The sequence below is a fragment of the Sceloporus undulatus genome, chromosome 3, assembly GCF_019175285.1.
Source record: "Sceloporus undulatus isolate JIND9_A2432 ecotype Alabama chromosome 3, SceUnd_v1.1, whole genome shotgun sequence".
Taxonomy (NCBI): domain Eukaryota; kingdom Metazoa; phylum Chordata; class Lepidosauria; order Squamata; family Phrynosomatidae; genus Sceloporus; species Sceloporus undulatus.
In genome coordinates, this window is record NC_056524.1 from 156628116 (window position 1) to 156648616 (window position 20501).

The 20501-nt window shown below is 39.2% G+C and overlaps 1 protein-coding gene across 1 annotated transcript; it reads left to right on the forward strand.

The window, feature by feature from the left end:
• The first annotated feature begins 10004 nt into the window (after positions 1 to 10004).
• LOC121924786 (pulmonary surfactant-associated protein A-like) lies at positions 10005 to 17101 on the forward strand. The gene is made up of 4 exons (XM_042456204.1): positions 10005 to 10176; positions 12264 to 12383; positions 14154 to 14231; positions 16229 to 17101. The coding sequence occupies exons 1-4, from the start codon at positions 10011 to 10013 to the stop codon at positions 16603 to 16605; spliced, it is 741 nt and encodes a 246-aa protein (XP_042312138.1). The 5' UTR covers positions 10005 to 10010; the 3' UTR covers positions 16606 to 17101.
• Positions 17102 to 20501: the final 3400 nt, after the last annotated feature.

A 20501-nucleotide genomic window follows, 5' to 3' on the forward strand; every position in this document is an offset into this window, starting at 1 on the left:
GTGAATTTAGCAATCCAGAGGAAAACCAACAGAGTGAACATCTTGTACGTACTTTAAGGAGGAAAAAGACTGAACTCCAGGTGCCTTGCAACAAAATTCTGTTGGCCACAGTCATCCAGTTACTCTACAAAAAGTAATATAATCAAAACTGGTGATACTACTAATTGTTGGTTATTGGCAAACTGTTCTTTTCAAAGAACCTCAGGGAGGGAATAACAGAGGGCACCTGATTCACTTCATGATGTGTTATTTCCTCCAAAAATGCTATCAGAATGACTCATTTGTGTGTGGAACACTTAGCTGTCTTACCACACAGTTCTTTCTCCCACTTATTTCTTCTTTCTTTCTTTCTCTGTTTTTAACGTGTCCTAAATGGTTGGATATAGTTTTCTTTTCCCAGCCATCAGACTTTATGGAGTGTCCCAGCTGGCCATTTAATTTTGCATTAATTATATATTGGCTGTATTAGCACCAATCTCAGCCCACACACAGGGTGCTAATGGGACTTTTGTATGAGTTCCGATTAGCCGTTTGCATAAGCAGGGAGGTGGGGGAGTGTTATAAGACGGTGTAGCGTATCTCTTGGACAAAGAACAGAACAATGTGAGATCAACCCTAAAGTGGTGCCTTTTCTTGTGTTTATAAAACTTTGGAAAGCTTCCACTTCCCAACCATCTAATATTGTTAGTTACACACAGGAACAGAAAATCACCACAAGCCACATAATAAAATAAAAGAAATAGCTAGAGAAAGCCACCAAAAACTATCCATATTAGTGTAAAACCACAAGTAAAACCAAATAAAACCATGCATAATCCATGATTTTAGAAAAGCTCTTTTCCAAGCTTGTGGAAACACTAGTAAGACCTCTGTAGCTGCAGGCACATTCATGTGGGTATAGATCAGGAGGCCCTTCACACCACACAATTGTAGCACTGTGATTCCAGTTTGACTGCTATGGCAATTTCTTATTGAATTCAGGCATTTGAAATTGTTTTTTGGCTTCTAGTACTTTCTAGTCCCTTCTGTTTTATGGCAAGCACAAGGCAACTCTGTAATGGGGTTTTCTTGGCAAGATTCATTCAAAAAGGGGGTTGCTATTGCCTTCCACTAAGGTTGAGAGAGTGTAACTTGCCCAAGTCACCCAGTGGGTTTTCCTGGCTGAATGGAGATTCAAACCCTGGCTGTATAGAGTTCTAGTCTAGTACTTAAACCACTATACTACACTTTTCAGCCAGAGTGCTCTAGTGACTTACCAAACTACAGACTCCAGGATTTGGTCATGGCACTTAAAAGTGGAATATAACACTATAATTTCATAATGTGGAAGGGTTCCAGAGGTGTGGGGAAAGTGCAACCCATGCGCCACCTGTCCAATTTTGTTTTTACAACTGTTATTACCTTTCTTGCACCCAAATGGAAAAAAAAAACTTAAATCCCTGCTCCAGGAACCTTATCAGTATCAGAGCTGTTGCATACTACACTAACTTAAATTTCAGAACCATCTTCAAAGGCAGACTTATGCAAAGCTCATTACAATAGTCTATCTAGTTCAGATATGGCCATAGCAGGAGTGACTGAGGCAAATACCTCCCATGTCCAGGTTAGCTTGCTGCTGGTATACCAGTCTAAGATGCTAAAGCACCACCGCCATCACTTTCAATTGATGTAAACATTAAAAAGCATGGAAGCACATGTAGTGCATTTACATGAAAGATTTTCTTAGGAAGAGATAGTAAGGGACATTTTGGCAGTAAGGGATCAATGTTCCTGCAATTAGCAGACTATGGAGTAAGTAGCTAGAACACAGCAGTTAAACTTTTCACTTCACTTATTTATAAATCCAGAAATGTGATAACTTTCAAACTCTAGCTGGGAATCTAATGGGTTTTTCCCTTCACTCCCTTTCTGCCACTAAAAATTAAGCAAACCAGTAATTTACCTTCTCTATTTTATTAGCAGTTTCTAGGACTATGACTTCTAGAACTCTAAAACAACTTCTAGAACTCATATAAGGAAAGCTGATAAAAGCGGGAGCAGATTAGGCCAACTTTGTCATCCCAGAGCAGGAAGCATGCAAGCAATGGAATAAATTTGCCCCATGGAGCACATGCATCATCAATCCATCATTGTATCATTATCTTGAATAATTACTTTATCATCTCTCATCCACAGTGGCCTAGTATATCCCTGAATGCTCCCAGTGCTAGTTGATGGGAGACACTGAGTGGTTTTCACTTGTATAGTAAAGAGTTTGAGAGTTCCATAATTTATGCAGTTTGTTTCTATATACCCCTCTGAAGAAGGCCTTAAGAGTACACATAGGCAGAAACACATTAGGCCTTTCTGCTTATGAAACAACACTTTGACCATCTTGAAACATGTCTCCTGTTTTTTTCTGTGGATTCCACTGCATGCTCCCTAATTTCTATTTCTTCAAGCATCTCACAGGGACAAAAGTGAAAAGAGCAGAACCTTGCAGCAATAAATGGACCATGCTGAAGAATTCTCAGGGAACTCCTGTCATTACCAAAGACTTTTGATTCCCACTTTCCAAGTCAGCCAAGTTAAAATAACCCAGTATTTTCCAAAAATTAAATTTCAAAATGGCTTTCTGTTTGTCTTCCACTGGAACTAGCTAAGATGGCTTTCACTAAGAAACTGACAGGAAGGTGTGTGCTGGGTTCATAACTTTTGTCAAGACAAACACAAGCAAAGTTCATGTATGCGGACAAGATGCCCAGAAGAAGGTCTGTGAAGAATCTTAGTTGCGTTGCCAACTTCCTCTCACACAGGAGTAATAGTAATAAAATTTATTCAGTCATTGACCAGTATAAAAACAAAATCACACAAGCAACATATCAATATATCACACAGGAATGAATCTCAGGACAACGAGGTTTCTCTCAAGAAGAAGGTTCTTTAATCTTTTTTGCTTAACTATTTACAAAGATTATACAGAGTATAAGACACCGTGGATGCAGAGTGCACCAGGCCTCCCAGCCCCATCCAGGGCCTGCCTTGCGCCTGCAGTGTGCTCCTGACTCCTGGCAGCACTGGCAGCACTGCCAGGAGACTGAAAGCGCAACCTCAATAGGAGCTCTAGAAAGGGCTGAGAAACAGAAGGCATACCAGTCCTTCCAGCCTCGCTTGGGGCTTCCCTTCTCAGGGCCTGCTTTGCCCTGTGTCCTGGGGAGAGTTCTGAGAAAGGGCACTTTTCTGTAGCACCAGAAGGCTGCACCGGGGAAGCAGACGCAGAGAAGGAGGAACCTGTGGGGGAAGGAGGGAAGGAAGGGAGGAAGGGAGGGGGGGAGGGAGGGAGGGACAGAGAGGGTCCGGTTGGGGCCGTGGCCTTCTGAAGGAGCTCTGGTTGGGGGGCCACCGGCTGAAGGGCTGCTGTCTTCCTTGGCTCCAACTAATGGGAATGACAAGCGTTCCCAGCTAAAAAATGTGATTCCTCAAAAGGTCCCTTTTCATAGTGAGAATGAAGGACCTTTTGGAATCGTTTTGCATAGTGAGGCGGAACTGGATTAGAACGCAAGTTATACCCCAAGTGGGAATGACCCCTAATACAGCTAAAGCACTTTAACATTAAAAAAGCATCAGTGGAAATTGATTCAAGTCAATTTCTGTAATGTTGCCTGAGTCATGATGTGACATGTGATCAGTGAGAGGGGAAGGAGAAAAAACACAAGGGAGGGGAAGGAGGGAAACCTGGGATATTTCAAGAAAGAGTTTGGGTAAAAAACTATGAATATGCTGGTAAATACAAACTAAAAAGATCTGAAAAGTCTCAATATTTCCAGGGCCTTTTTTCCCTTTCTGGTCCTTTATATTGTAAGGAGAATAAAGTAGTACCCTGTACTTTGAATGAATCCTGACTAATTGTCCTCAAGAGAGTGCAGCTCACAGAGTCAATTTCCCTGACAGAACAAAAATACCTTTGCATCACTAATCATTTGAGATTTCTCCTTCCGTTGCTACGCTATTTCTGATCTTGCCACCACCAGGAAAAAGTGATCAGTTCCTCATGAAGGAGACCTTTTTATAAGCATCTGTGAAAAAATATTTAGTGATAACAGCGCAATATCAGGGCTCAGTACAATTTTCAGCTTAGTAATTGGTTCAGTGTCTTTCTGTACCAATGCCAAAACCAGGCCACCATTGTTATTAAATTAAAATGCCCTGATACTGCATGAAAATATCAGTGTCTGATCCACTTCCCCATGAGACATGGTGGCAAGTGGTTAACAAAATCAACAGAAGGAAAAAGCATGTTTTGCTGGAAGCAAAACATGACTACAAATGTTGTTGATAACAGCTGTTAGATCATTGGCAGCACTGAAATTGTTCTTTTTATTGGATGACCTTCCTGATATTTGATAAAGCCTCATCCTGAGTATTACTGCTTGGAAAAAGAATGGGATGGCAGTAATGAAGGATCACATCATTCTGAGCCAGTCTGGTTCACCTCCCACCATCTGGGAGTGAGACAAGCTAACAGCCCTAAGCTGGCTTTAGCCCTGCCCTGCTTCACTCCCCTGATTCCATACAGGAATATCCAAAGTTGAAAAGGAGGCACACTAGTAGATCTATCCCAATGCCCAAAGTGTTAGAAGCAACACCCTAGCATGTCTGTACAAAGTGGCTGTTACTTTGCATGCCTCTTTAAGTGATTAAGCATAGCATGTATCAGTTAGTCTGAGTTTGCTCATCTTCCATTTTTCAGTCTTTAGTTCTCTCTCCTCCATGTTTCAAGAGCACATGATCACTATGATGTGATACGCAATCTTTTATAATTTATAAGTGAACTTTCTTTCTTTCTCCCTTCCTTCCTTTCAAAGAAGATTAAGCTGAGTTATTTCTCTGCTAGCCCTTGTGTGGGTAGGAGTGGTTGTTACTTGCCTTCTGCTTGTGAACACTGCTTACTGTGCTTCTGAGATGTATTACTATGGAGGGTTACAGACCACTCGTTTGGGGTGGCCTGCACCCGCCCCTTTCCCCGGTGTATCGGGGCCTCAGCTGCCAGACCGGCAGCCTCCAAGGCCCCGATCCGCCACTATGCAGGCTGCAGGGAAGCGGCAAAAGGCCGCTTCCCCGCAGCCTGGAAAGGGGTGTCCTTGGGGCTTGAAGCCCCAAGGACACCCTGCGACGGCGGGGAGGAGGAGGAGAAAGGGGCCGCTTGGCCCCTTTCTCCCTTGCGTTGCTGGGCGCAGCTGTCTGAAGGCTGCGCCCAGTGACGCAAAGCAGGAAGGAGCTCCGAAATGGAGTTCCTTCCGGGGTCGCGCAAAGGGCGCACTATGTGCTGCGGCGCGGCCTCAATACGTCACAACTGCGCCACCTCGTTTGGACGCGGCGTGGCCATGACGTATTGATGGCAGCGGCCGTGTAGAACGGCCGTTGCCATTTTGTGCGCGTGGAGCGCGTACTAGGGTTAGGGGGGTGCGGAAGCACCGCCCCTTCCTAACCCTAGTATGCACTCTGCGCGTACTTTAATGGCAGTCTGTAACCCGCCTATAACTCACATTTTGTTGTTGTTCTGTCTGTGTGCTTTCAAGTCATTTCTGACTTATGGTGACCCTAAGGCAAACCTATCATGAGATTTTCTTGGCAAGATTTTTCATGGCATGTCATATGCTGAGAGCATATGACTTGCCAAAGGTCACCCACTGGGTTTCATGGCTGACCTGGGAATCGAAGCCTGATCTCCAAAGTTGTAGTCCAGCACTCAAACCACTACACCAAACTGACTCACTCTCACCTTCTCCAACACTAATTGCTACAAAAGGAGGCCAGGCAATCCTTTTGGCTCCTGCCAAACCTCTTCAGTTGAGATCAACATCACATTCACAGTATATTGCCTGGAAGCATATCTCTTATCCCCAATCCAGTAGGTTGACCCCATATTGTCAGTACAGATCCTTAAATACTCCCTAGACAAATCAAAGTGAAGACTTCTTGCTGTCTGGTTCAACTGAGATCTCTCATCCTTAGCACAATACTGGGGTCCCCAATTGGCTAGCCTGTCAGGGTGACAAGAAAGGTACGAGGTAACTTTGAGGACCTGCTCTTTATTGAAGAAGAGATTCCCATAAAATAAATTAGGATTTTATACAGTTTGTTACTATTTCCATGGATTTCTGGAAGAGTTCTTTTCATTTAGTGTTTTGTGCCAAGAGAACCTGAGCTTCAGCAGCTAAAGGTCAGTCTAATGTTCTTTCTCTGTCTGAATCAACAGGAATGCATAGAAGGAGCCCTCTGCACAGGTGGACATTTTGTTCTTTACATTCACCACAAAGCTGAGGGTTATTGTTTCTCTGGAAACCGACAGTACCCTAGAACTTTGTATCTCTCAATGTGTGAGACATTTTCAGATGCTAATTGACCCTTAAGGTACATGATTACACCAAGTGGCTTATGAAACTATGTGCAAATACAGGAGTGGTCAGTACAAATCCAAACCCTTTGTATTTCCTTAACCATCATCTTATCTACTCATGCTGAAATTATCAGCTCAATTCATTTGTGACTGGAATGTTATGAGAACTGTCCTTTCCTGGGCCCAACCTTCTGGCCTAATTTGTAAGGAAGAATTCTAAGGAACCATGGCCTTATTTGGAAAATGAGGTGGCAGGATCCTGAGACTGTAGAAAAAAATGAATTGTATCATTTCAGATTGTGTAAGAGTAAATGACACACACACACAAATACTTCCTAATATTTCCCCATACACAAACATTCATTACGCATTCTGAAATCTATCACAGCAAAGCTAAGGAGGTTTTTTTCCCCTTCAAAATATTACCTGTAAAAATATTTTTACAGGGAAGTGCACTAATAAAAAATAATTTATAATAAATGGTATCCATCCCATTAACTGTAACTGTATATTGTTCAGTCTACCCTGCCAAGTCAGGATTCTTCAGTCTCACTCTGCTCATCTGTAGACATCATCCTAGGGTATGGCCTAGCCAAAAACCTCCTAGGCAAAGGCTGGTATCTGCCCTAGTGGGGTACTAGCAGATATGTTTAAGCTTCAGAGACTTGTTCTAACTGCTTTGAATCTTATTTTATGAGAACTACCCTCACCCCATGACACTTTATGAAACACTTTGCATGGAAAAGGGGTGTGGATGGAAAGGTGAGATAGCTGTCATTTACAAAAATTTAATACAATCCATTTATGGCAGCAATCAATCGGCCAGGATAATGTTGTAATCAGACCTGAATTTAGATATTTCTGAAGCCACATGGGAATGCATTTGGACTTCACCTCTATATAAATCAAGATCAGCATTATCAAAAGAGGCAACATTAAAATTAATATATAAATGGTACCTAACTCCTGTGAGATTAGCCCAGATAATAAAGAGTGCCTCACCAAAATGCTGGAGGGGCCGTGACACTGCTGGCTCCTCTGAGCACATGTGGCCGAACTGTCTTAAAATCAAAAACTTTTGGAATGTTATACTAGCTCAAATTTCTTCTATTGTAAAACAAAATGTAACTTTTTGTCCAGGCCTTTTGTTGTCCATCTACAGTAAAGGAAACCGTCAGTTAAAACATTGCAAGCTCATCACATTTCTTATTGCAGCGGCTAGGAATATAATCACAAGAAACTGGAAAACAGGGAGTGTACAAATAGCTGACTGGTGGACAAAGGTTTGGGGCACTTGGTTAATGGAAAAACTTTCTGACACCTTCAGACTCTGCAATAGACAAAGGAAATCAAACACCATTTTTAAGGACTGGTCAATTCTTATTCACCACATTAACAACAACTCCCCTGACATCGAACCTCCTGCCCACCAGATTTCCCTTTGGAAGGACACCTTAACTCTGAACCCACCAACCAGCAAAGCTTGAGTGACAATTTTAGAATCTTGGTTACTGATACTACCTCTACCCAGATTGTTATTCTTCACAGCTTTTATATGATGCTTCAAGGCCTTTTGCCATTTTTGTATTGTTTATTTATGTTATTGTTAGAAAACAAATAAAATATTCAAGTTTTAAGAAATGATAGCTAAAGATAAGATCCAGAAAATAATTTAAGAAGCCATGAGAGTAACTACTATCTAAGTCACTGGGGAAAATGCAGAGGAATGTAAGGACAAACTTAAAAACCATACTTCCATCCCATTCATTTTGCCTCACTTTATACCAACTTCTTTTGCATCTTGGACAGCCAGCCTGGCATAGAGATTTGAGTGTTGGACTACAACACTGGGGACAAGGATTCAATTGTCCACTCAGCCATTAAACCCACGGGGTGACCTTGGGTAAGTTACACACTCTCAGCCACAGAGGAAGGCAAAGGCAAATCTTGCCAAGAAAACCCTATGATAGGGTTTCTGACACTGTAAGTCAGAAATGACTTGAAAGCACACAACAACAACAACAACAACAACAACAACAACAACAACAAACATACAACCAATACATACTGTGACATTTCTAGAATGGCCTGTCTTGGCCTAAAATCTATGTATTAGTTTTCTGCTTTTGCTTAGTCACATAGCGGTACCATCTGCCAACTCCCACTCCTGGATTGAAGAATAGGGCAGGGATATCCTAAATCCTGAGAAGGTCTTCTGTATAATGGCTATTCAACATAAAATAAATTCACCTGACAGCTAAATTGTTCATGTTCCAGTTTTTTTTGTTAAAATATGCTTTATTTCATATTTACATTCCATTTACAAGTCATATCAAAGAAAAATTCATATTCCATTTTCACATATAAATAGGAAAAGGGTTACTGTGTGTTTGACTCTAAGGCCTCTAGAGTCTAACTGTGTTGACACCTTAAAATATGCCTCTACAATAATCAGAATTTCCATGACTAAAAAAGGCATAAAATCAACAAAGGAAGAATTTTTTCTCAAGAGATAGATTTTGGAAACAATTAGAACCGAGGTTGGAAACTGCACCAAGAGCAGGGACCAATGCTTGCCTTCAAACCCAGGCCCTGAGTTGGCCATCACAGTTTTGATTTTTACTTTTATTTTCATCACGTCTTGGTTTTGATTTAACTTGATTTTTAGCTGATGTTCATCCCCTTTTGTGTATGGGGGGAGGGTGATTTGTAAGGTGATGGGATGAATGAAACTAATCTGTCACATTCCCGTGGTCTTTGGAAATGGTTTTAGAAATTTCATGTGGATCTTCACCTGATTTTTTTTTTAAAGGGGGAACAGTCCATGGTCTTTAGATGTATCTTGCATGGCTTGGAAGACACACACAAGAATTGGGGCCACATGTACCCCATGGGCCTAATCTACTGGAGTCGATGTGACAGAAAACTTGTCCCAAGATGTAAGGACAAGATGAGCATGTACAGTACAGGCAGAGAGATTCATCTTTTCCAGTAAGCAGGTGGATTTTCCTTCACATTTTATTAAAGAACTCTCTTGCTTTCCAAAAAAATATGTTTTTTAAGATGTTTCTTAAAAAGGCAGATACCATCATCATATGGTCCTTCACACTGTTTGAAGTATTTCCTGAGTCAATGAAGTGCCTAAGTGAAACAAAGATTCATTCAAACCCACCCTTATCTAACTTACGTTCTACATTCTACGTTCAGGAGGGTATATCAAATTTCCACTTAATTATGAAACCACCTATGCCCTAACTCTGTATAAATTCAGTTATCTGAAATGCTACCTTTAGGTTATATTCGTATAGCAAGGTAAGGTAAACTCAGAAATAGCAGTATGACTTCAATTAGCATTTAGCTATCAGCCTTACTAGCTGCAACTGTTATTATTAGATATTTCCTTAGAACACCTTGCATTGTCATTATTTTTGGTTTGTACTACTGTGGTCTAGAGATTATTACTTTTTTCCCTCTTGTTCAAGATGAGCATAACTGAATCAATGCTACCAAAAATATGTGAAAATGAAAACTACTCATTTTTAATATATTTCAGCAGGTAAGATGATTAGTTAATCTTGTAGGAATCACGTTGTACAACTTAAATGCATGTTCTTTTTCCAGCTGGTCCGAAATGAAGCTGATGCTTTATGTGGCAGTAATAGTAGCAGCTCTTTCCTCTCTATGTCTTGGAGAAGACAAATGTGCAGGAGTTCCAGGAATCCCAGGGACCCCAGGGGCTAATGGCATGCCTGGAAGAGATGGAAGGGATGGCATGAAAGGTGATCCAGGACCTCCAGGTAAATACTTCATGCACAATGTCTTCTATTCCAAGATTAACTTGGCCCTCTCCCTGCACTCCTTCCACTGCTAGATAAAGTCCTTGCTAGTAGATTGGATCTCCCTTATCCAAAATACATGGAACCAGAAGTGTTTGGGATTTCAGGTTTGGGTTTGGGTTTGGTTTTTGGAATATTTGCATATAGAGAGAGAGAGATTATGGAAATGGGACCCAAGACTAAACACAAAATTCAATTATGCTTCATATACACCTTATAAATCTAGTGTGAAGATAATTTTATAAAATATTTTTAATAATTTTATGCAAGAAACAAAGCTTTGGTACCTTGAACCTTCAGAAAGCAAAAATGTCAGTATCTCATCCACTTATGAAAACGGTTTTGGTTTTTGGAACATTTCAAATTTTGGATTTCTGGATAAGAGAGACTCAGTCTGTATTCAGATAGGTTTTTAGCATCTATATCAGTTTTAAACGATGAAAGAGGCTGTTGTTTCCTTTTATCTATTTGTTTACTTGTACTGTAGCCTGTTTGTTTGTTAATCATTATATTATTTTATATTATTATTATTATTATTATTATTATTATTAAGAGAGAGAGAGAGAATTGTGGTTAACTTCCTTGAGTACCATAGGAGAGAGGATAAAGACAGAATATAAGTGTAACATATAGTATAGGACCTGTCCAAACTATTTGTTACTTGGGTGTGTTCCTTCAAGTCATTTCCAATTTATAGTGAACCTATCACAGGGTTTTCTTGGCAAGATTTGTTCAGAGGGGGTTTGCCTTTTTCTTCCTCTGATGCTAAGAGAGGTGACTTGCCCAAGGTTACCTAGGAGGTTTCCATGGCAAGTAGGGATCTGAGTCTGGAAAAAAATATCCAGGACTCCCCATGGATACTGATATCTGTGGTTGATCAAGTCTTATCATATAAAATGGCAAGGTAACATTTAAATAAAATGCCTCATATATAACATGGCAAATTCAAAGTTAGCTTTTGGAGGGGAAAAAAACCTGAATTATTTGCAAGCTGTGGATGGTTGAATCTATGGATGAATCTCTTGATACAGAGAGCCAACTGTACAAATGATTGGACAATGCACTAATTCACACCCTTACTGGGATCCATTTTTATAGTGCAAAGATAAATTCACTGAATTTTCAAAGGTTTAAAAATATTTTTTAAATATTTGGGAAAGAATGACAAATCTTGATAAACAATAGAAAAATACTTTGGAAGTCATCTGTACCTTCTTTCAAGTGCTTGAAACATGAAGTAAAATAAACTATCCAGCAATTTAGTAACTTGTGTTCATATACCAGTTGATTGTTACCTATTCATATTTTAGAGATTAGTTGGGAAGATTTCTATCACTTCAGGGTCTAGAATATCTTCACACTATGGTTTCTACTTCTTCATCCCATGGAGGTGAATGCAGAATATTTCAGCTAATTAGACCTACAAAATAATCTACTTCCCTGAGATTATTCTTTACCTTCTCAGTCTCTCCTACAGTGCACTACTGAGAAGTTTATCACATGAGCCCTGTTCTCACTTCAGTCATATTAGAGAAAGAGATCGGATGCATTCTGTTTTGAGAGCTTTCTTATCCCTCCAGCTACTAGACTGTCTGTCATGGACTCTCTTTCCCAGACTTCCCCTTAACCCAGTATGCCATACCCAATTTGCCTTTTGAGTTGTTGTTGTTTATTTCTCTATTTGATTGATTTTAGCATTTATGGCACTGTGGTTTGGGGAGAGGGAAGAAAAGAGAAAATTAGCCTGCTTGGGGCTAGTAGGGGAAGGGGGAGTGGGGAAGAGGAGAAGACACTGAGACCACAACCTGCCCAATGGTCGGGCCTCCAGCAGGAGGCTTTATTGTATGGTGGGATTAATGGAATACATGCATGATTGAGAGCCTATTCATGCAACTTCCTTGTGAATGAAGAAGGATGTATCTCTGAACCATGCTTTGGAGGCAACGTCAGGTTATCAGTATCACCAAAAGGACTATTTTTCCTGCTTTAATCATGATTTGACAAAGTCCTGAAAAGACTACCCCCCCCCTTTGTTCTTTCTATTTTAGGTCCTATAGGCCCTCCTAATGGTCTGCCTGGTGCTCCTGGAAGAGATGGACTTCCTGGTTCACAAGGGCTGAAAGGTGAACCAGGAGAAAAAGGAGAGAGAGGGGAACCTGGACCAGAAGGTAAAAGGGGAATGGGTGATCTTGTGCAATTTAGTTATCCAGGGACTGCATTTTTGCATTAGAGTGATAAAAATATGCAGATTATGAGGAGAATCCAATTATTTTTTGGTGAGATAACTGCTTCTGTCTACAGTGGTGGAAAGGGGGCATTCTGAAAATTATGGTGATGCCTATGTTAATCTAAAGCCTAAACCATTTAAAATTCTTCAAGAAAATTTACAAATAACCAAAACTGGAGCAAGATACTGGTTCACAAGATGATTTTATTAAAAACATATTGTGATGGCCAAATAATGTTTATGAGAGAAAAGTTTATCTACCCTCTCAACCTACTGGAAAGGTTCCCATATTTTCATGGCTACTCATGTTGCTTAGATGCACTGCACTCATTCTTTGTTCTGGAATTTCAAGCCAACATTGTGTAGGAAAGCTAGTACTTTTAAAACTTAGCCCAAATACCTAAACATAAGCAAAGCCTACTCCTTTCTTCATGGCCAAAGCAAGAGAGTGGAGCAAACACTCTGGTTGAGAATTTTAAATGCTCTTCTTTAAAGTATAGTCCTGTGATTTCACAGGATGTTGCTATGAAAGTTACTATAGAATCATAGTGCTATAGTTATGTAGTTTGAAAGTGATCCTTATTTCTGGAGTGTTCAGCAGTTTGGTAAGAATTAAGTGCAGACTAAAAGTTGTCTTCTAACTGATACTGTATAGTTAATGCTCCATAAAGAACAATATATCTCTATCAATCCCACGACAGGCATTATCACAGTGTCCTGGAAACAGTTCATATGACTGTCTTTTTCATGCAGATTTCTTCTATGACTCACTAGAAAAGACAATGATACTTGGCAATGTAGAAGGCAATAGGAAAAAAGGAAAATTTCATTACTGATTGATAGACTCAATCACAAAAACCATGGTCCCAGTGGCATCACTAGGGTTGGTGTCACCCAGTGCTGGGAGGAGTGAACTACATTTCTTGCTTGCCCAGAAATTAATAATAATAATAATAATAATAATAATAATAATAATAATAATAATAATAATGTTTATTTATATACCGCTTTTCCAAATTAGATCAAAGCAGTGTACAACAGGAAGTACAATACAATACAGTTGTTTCAGTCCCTCTAGGTGTACCCTCTGGAATGTCACCCAGTGCGTGCCAAACCTTCTCACTCCCTAATGACACCACTGCATGGCCCTGAGTCTGTAAGACCTGAGAAGGACTGTTGAGGATAGGGTGACTTTGAAGGCTCTCATTCATTGGGTCATCATAAGTCGAAGTCCACTAGATGGCACTTAACAACAATATTCTTGCCACATGCTCACTAACCAAAATGCCTTTAATGGAAGATTAGGCTTCACATAGAATACAAGTTAGAAATGTTAAAGTGATGAAGCTATACATGCATACACACATCTAATATTGGATAAAAGAAACTGAAATGACAGTTTTATGAGTGTTTCTTCAAGCTTATAACAAAAAAGAAATAGGGAAATTGCTTTCTAGTTTCGATGCTCAAGAAACAGCTTCTTGAAGATATTCTCCAGTAGCTCTGGGAAATTCATAAGGGGTCACTGATGAATTTTCAATGATCATTGAAAAGCTGGGCTGAGATATTATTCAGTGAGCATTGAGAAACTGAAGTTAATTATCCTATGCTGGACATGCTACATACTTAGTCCAGACAATATTTATACCAAAGACATCGACTTTGCTATGCAATTCAAGTGAAGTGTTCTCTTTTTTATATTAATATGCAGGCCGTCCTGCTTTTCTTGATCCTGAAGTGCAGGAAATCCTTAGAAGTTTGAAGCAAAGAATCTTGAGTCTTGAAGGAGGTAAACTCTTTATGAATTCCTTTGCTCTGTGCTTTTCCTAATACTTTTTAAACAATATGTGCAAATGATCATGTGAAACTGTACCTCATGGGTAAGTTTAGAGAGGTAAATAACAGAGATAAATAACAGTGTTTAAGAGTGATGAAGATGTCTTGAGAGGCTTCACTTCCTATTGGATCTGTTAGTTTGTTTGTTTGCTTGCTTGCTTGCTTGCTTGCTTGCTTTGATCTCTCTGCTGCCTTTGTTCTGACAGATTTTGCAAATTACAAACCAAATGTGAAATTAAGAGGACACAGTGGTAATTTTTCAAATTATTATCAACATCTGTGGGGAAAACACTCAGACCTATTAACAGGACGTGGAATGCTGCACCAAAGGAGCACCGTAATGCCGCCCACCATGCAGTCAGGCAGGTGGCGTGATGGCAGCTTGAGGGCAGAGTCGGGGTATGCATCATGCAGCCCCCATGCCCCCGCTCCACACCTACACTGGCCTTTTTGGCCAGTCTGTTTAGCCCCTAAGTCTAGCATTCTGTTCCAATAGCTTGCAACCAACGGCATAGGTTAACCATAAGTAGTGAAGCATTTTTCCAGCCTTATTCCCCAACTATCCAAGCATCAACATAATTCATTCACTGTGTAAATAAGACATTCCTTTTGTCTGTCTTAATTCTTTTCAGTTCACAAGCTATCTTTCAATTTCCCTGGATCATCCTTTGATTCCCCCCCCCCTTTTTTTTTAAATCTCATTGATAATTTTCCAGTCATCTCGTAAACTAGTATCCTCTGGTACGCTAGTCAAACCAGTAGATTGCTAGTAGTAAATAATTCAGATGGATACCATCTACACCTAGTGATTCATTTGTTTTCAGTGTTCTTGTTTCATCAGTAAAGTACAGAATTCAGTATTTTGTCATCATCATTTGCTCCATTTTATCAAACTTCTTTCCTGAAAATCTCAGTATAGACATAGATGTCTGCCCAACATCTTCTGCAGTGCAGACACAGCTTTTCTAAGGATTCCTTGTCTTCCTTCCTAACTAATTTCACTTCTTGGTCATGCAGTGGTCATCAATGGTCCAAGTGCCTACTTATCTGGTTTTCTTCATATGATGCCTTTAATTTTACTTATCAATGATCTTAAAGTTTCTGGCAATATATTTCTGGAAATCTTTTTTTCTTCTTTATTGTCTGCTTGCCTTTTCATTGTACAAGCTTTTTATGCTCCCCTTTCTCTTCATCTTTGGCCGAGACTTCATTTTCTTTTTCTAATCTTGGTGTGAAGACATTGAAAATCCCAGAGTAATATTTGAAATTTTATGAATTTTGCTATTAACCAGATGTTATGCTTCCTGGTTGTTCCAACAAAGTTCTTTGAATCATAGAGTTGGAAGAAACCATAAAGGCCATCCAGTCCAACCCCCTGCCATGCAGGAAATCACAATCAAAGCATCCCTGAGAGATGGCCAATCAGAAAGCATGTTAGACTGTATTTCTAATAAGTAAATTTTGAGAAAAAATGTTTTCAGAAGCATGTGCTGAAAGAAAAAAAGATTCTAGAAATCTGCTTTAAGCTGTTTTAAAAGGTGCAGTAGGTATTTAAAATGAAATGTATGTTTCATGCAACAGTCAGTCCTCCATAGCCATAGATTTTTTTATCCATGGATTCAACCATCCACAGCTTGAAATACTTACATACATATATGTTCATTCTAATAAGCAAACCTTAGTTTTGCCATTTTATATAAGGGAAACTATGCCATTGTATTTAGTGGGACTTGATCATCCATGGATTTTAGTATCCAAAGTGTGGAGAGTCCTGGAACCAAACCCTAGCACATACCAAGGGCCTACTGTGTACTTTAAATTTACTGATCTATAGTTTTTAATCCTTACATTCATTAGATGATGGCTGCAAATGAAATGATGACTTCCATGTATGAATGTCAGTTGTAATAGTAAATAATAAATAATTATGGATTGTCTTCTCTCTTGCAGTTCTTGCTTTGAAAGGAATGATACGTAAAGCAGGAAACAAAATATTTGTTACTAATGGAAAAGTGGTTGATTTTGAAACCACACTCCAGACATGCAACTATTCTGGGGGGTCTGTTGCAACACCCAAGAACGACATGGAGAATAATGCTATTTTGGAGATTGTGAAAGAGATAAATCAATATGCTTACCTGGGAATCAAGGAGAGCACTGTTCAAGGAGAATTTGAGTATTTGGATGGGACAGCTATGAATTATACCAACTGGCGTCGGTATGAACCAAATGGCAAGGGGAAAGAAAATTGTGTTGAGATGCACAGCGATGGAGGCTGGAATGACAAAAAATGTAACCAGTATCGTCTCGTTGTCTGTGAATTTTAAATACATTTTTCCATTACAAAATTCTGAATTACAAAAAATGAGCCAATGTAATTGTTGTGGGTTCTGGGGATTTTAATACATCAGTTGTCACAGGACAACAAGTCACAGTGGTCTTTGTGACAGCTGAAATGGTCAATTGGGTACAAAGCCATCATTAAATTAGTAGTGTAAGCATGGTAGAATCTGTTGCCTGTTATGGAATTGATGAGTTTTTGATGCAGACATGGCATGTGGAGTGAAGAAGATCAAGATTGCCAAGACTGCTGGATGTTGATTTAAAAATTAAATAAAGATTTCTATATTACTTTTTCTCAAAGATGATGAAATCCTTACAAAATGAGATGTGAAACAAAACAGAAACATTTGATCACAAGAGTAATGTGATAGGTGATCTTCATGGATTGTTTTGGAGGGGGCATGGATTTTATCTTTCTGTGGAATTGAATAATTGGCAACATTTCTATGACATTAAGAAATAAATAGATGTCTGAGTATAAATATCAAATGCTCTTATATTTTATTAAACATAAATTTAGCTGTTGTCAAGATTTCATGCCTTTATATTACACAAGGGACTCATTCAGCATGATAATTAGTTGCTTCTAAACTGGCACAGTCACTGAGCCACAGCAAACCATACTGCACCTGGCATCCAGTGATGGCAACCATGGACTAGGGGTCCCCTATTCCAGTCCAATAGTGTTTTTAGAGGTCAAATTGAAAACCAGAGTGGATTTACAATCCCCACTGTGATGATAGCCACCAGCCACCAACGTTGTCTGCCCTGACCATGTCGTGTAGGATTACATCAAATACAATAAGTTACAGTAAATACAATACACACCTCAAAAGGAACACATTCAGTTCAACTCAACAAATTATAATTTGGGTTGTTATTTTTAAAAAATAAAAAAAAATCCATTGCTCTAAGAAGATGATATTGAAGGGTAGCCATTTTGGCCATATAGAAAAGTACAATAACATCCAAAATCCACAAAAGAAAGATACCTTTCTTGGGCCAACCAAAATGGACAAAGTTCATGTTACAGGCTTTAAATTTCCACTGGCTTCTTCATCAGGGAAAGGTGTTAAAAATCATACAGGGGGGGTGGGGGGAATGACAATATTAGTTACAGGTCTGCATTTTGTCAAGATGCTGCTGGTGTTGTTCTGAGTTCAAATGGAATGGAGGAATATGTAGGCCATGTGAAATGAATGAAATTTATTATTATGGTCAATGACCAGCATAATCTGGCCATGTGGTACTGGGATACAAAGTATTTTAAAGTCCAAGAAGTAAAATTTAAGTTCCATTAGCAACACAAAAATGTACTTCCTTTGAGATCCAGTATGTTGCTGTCTCTTGTAAGGCTACAAACCCCTTTGTTAAGTGGAGAACATTGAATCTCTCAAGAAAACTTCATACTTTTGCATTGGGAAAAATTTAGGGGCTGTTTAGTAAACTGTGCCAAAAGGGTTTGTAGCCTCACAAGGGATCTCAAAAAAAAAGTCCTTTTTTGTGGCACTAACGGGATTTAAAATTTATTTCCTGGACTTAAAAATACTTTCTCTCCTAGTACCACTTGGCCAGGAGGAGGAATGGTCTGCATTGATATCCCTCCATACCGTCTCAATTCAGAATAACACCAACAATATCTTGACAAAGTGCTGCCCTGTGACTAATGTTGTCATTTTTTCCCTTCTATATGATTTGTAACAATGTTGCCTGATGAAGAAGCCAACCAAGCTTGGAAAGCTTTCAACATGTATTTTATGCCTTTTGGTTGGTCCAATAAAGTATCACTGTCTGGTAGATTTTGGGATGTTATTGTACTATTTGACAATATTAAACAACCCCAAATATTAGCAAAAACAATCACCAAAGAGGATATATATCATGATATAGACCCAGCATGATGTAGTAGTTTGAGTGATGGACTAGGATCCTGGGAGGCTGTGATTCAAATCACTGATCAGCCTGAGAAATCTACTAAAATTCACTGACCAATGACACTCTCTTAGCCATAGAAGAAGGCAATGGCAGATCTCCCCTAAATAAAGCTTAATGGTGTATCCACACTGTAGAAATAAAGCCGTTAGACATCACTTTAACTACCCTCACTTAGTGTTATGGAATTCTAGGATTTGTAGTTTTGTGGGATATTTAGGAATTCATCTATCCTTCTCTGTTTGATGGGCCACCAGAGCTCTCTCACAGGTACAGTATCTCACAAAACTACAAACCCCAGAATTCCTAGCATTGAGTCATGAAAATTAAAGTGGTGTCAAACTGCTTTATCTCTGCAGTGTGACAGCAGCCTGCTTAGAAGTTCCTAGGATAGGTTGCCATATGTTGAAGTCAACTAGATGGCACATGGCAGCATAAGCAGCAGCATCAACAACAACAACGTTATGATGCTCAGGAAAAAAACATGAATAAGAAATGTACACTCTGTCCTCATTGTAGGGAACTGATCTTTCCCTAACCGGCAGCTTGCTCACAGACATATTGCAATGATGATTAAAAATTATCTTTAATGGTTGCTCTGCGACACAGTAATGCTCAGGCGGCAAAAAGAACAGCCTGAACACTCTGCCTCAACACCAAACTGCCTGAAGTTAATTACAGATTATTCATGCAATATATATAAATAGGCATCAAGTATTTGCTGAGAAAAATAATTTCCAGTGGAATGTTTGAGAATTAGGATGTCCCTTGCATCTAAAGAGTGTTTGGGAACTGGTCCAGATATTCTTGCATTTCATGTGAGAAATTCCATTATGAGCCATTATTTATAAAAAGGCTTAGTTCCACGTTGCATAGCAGAGAACTTTGTTTTACTAGGTCCCTTAATAAAGATTGCTCTGTATTTGGAAGTTCACTTATGAGGTGAACCCACCCATGGAAATCCTTTGATGAAGCAATCAAAACCTTTTTCTTTTCTTTTTTAAGAAACTAGATCCACTGAACATAGTGGGGCTTGTGTCTGAAATGATATTCTCAAATTTCACTGTTAATCATGTTTTGGGTTGCTTTCTTGCGAACTGTAATTGCCAACTCTTTGGTAAAAGTAAAGAACTGGCTAGGCTTGGAACAGAATTGTCTTCTGCATTCTTTGCAGTGTTAACACAAAAGGTGAAAAAGGCTCAAATGTGATTTAAAGGTCCCACATGAAGAGCAGCATGAATTTAGCCATCCTCTGTTTGAACATATATCAGCTTTATATATGTAAGATGCACTTTGGAGATTGCTGCCTTAGTCCAGCATACTTAAATGGTGGGTTTAGAGAAGCATAATAGTATGTCCCTGTTAAGATATGTTTCCTTTATTTGTCCATAAGTTCCAAAGCAATTGATGCCCAAATTTTCCATTATTAAACTCAGTGTTCAAATATAGCCACATCAACTTTATTAAGATGCAGCTGCCCCTCCATATTTGCAGCTTTGACTTTTGCAAATCTGATTATTTGCACATTTGAGTATTATATTCTCTCTGGGAATCTCTAAATCCTCCAGCCAGACTCTGACAGAAATTGACTGGAAGTAGAATCATGCTGGAGAACCCAGAAATTCTTAAAGAAGTGTTCTTTCAAGTTAAAAAAAGTGGATTTTTATATGTGGTTTTCCCCCCCACTTTCACAGAGTTCCTCTACCCGTAACTCCAGCAAATATGGAGAGCCTGCTATATTATATATTTTAAAATACCGATATGATTAAGGCCTTTTAAAAATACTAAAAACTGAAGGATAATAATTAAATTATTCTAGGTAGGAATCTTAAAAGCTCATCTTAACTAAAAGGATATTGAGACAAGCAGAAAGAAAATAGCTAGGCTGTCCATACAGAATAAGCTCACAGTTTATGAGCAACCACAGGAAAGGGCCTCTCACGTATCC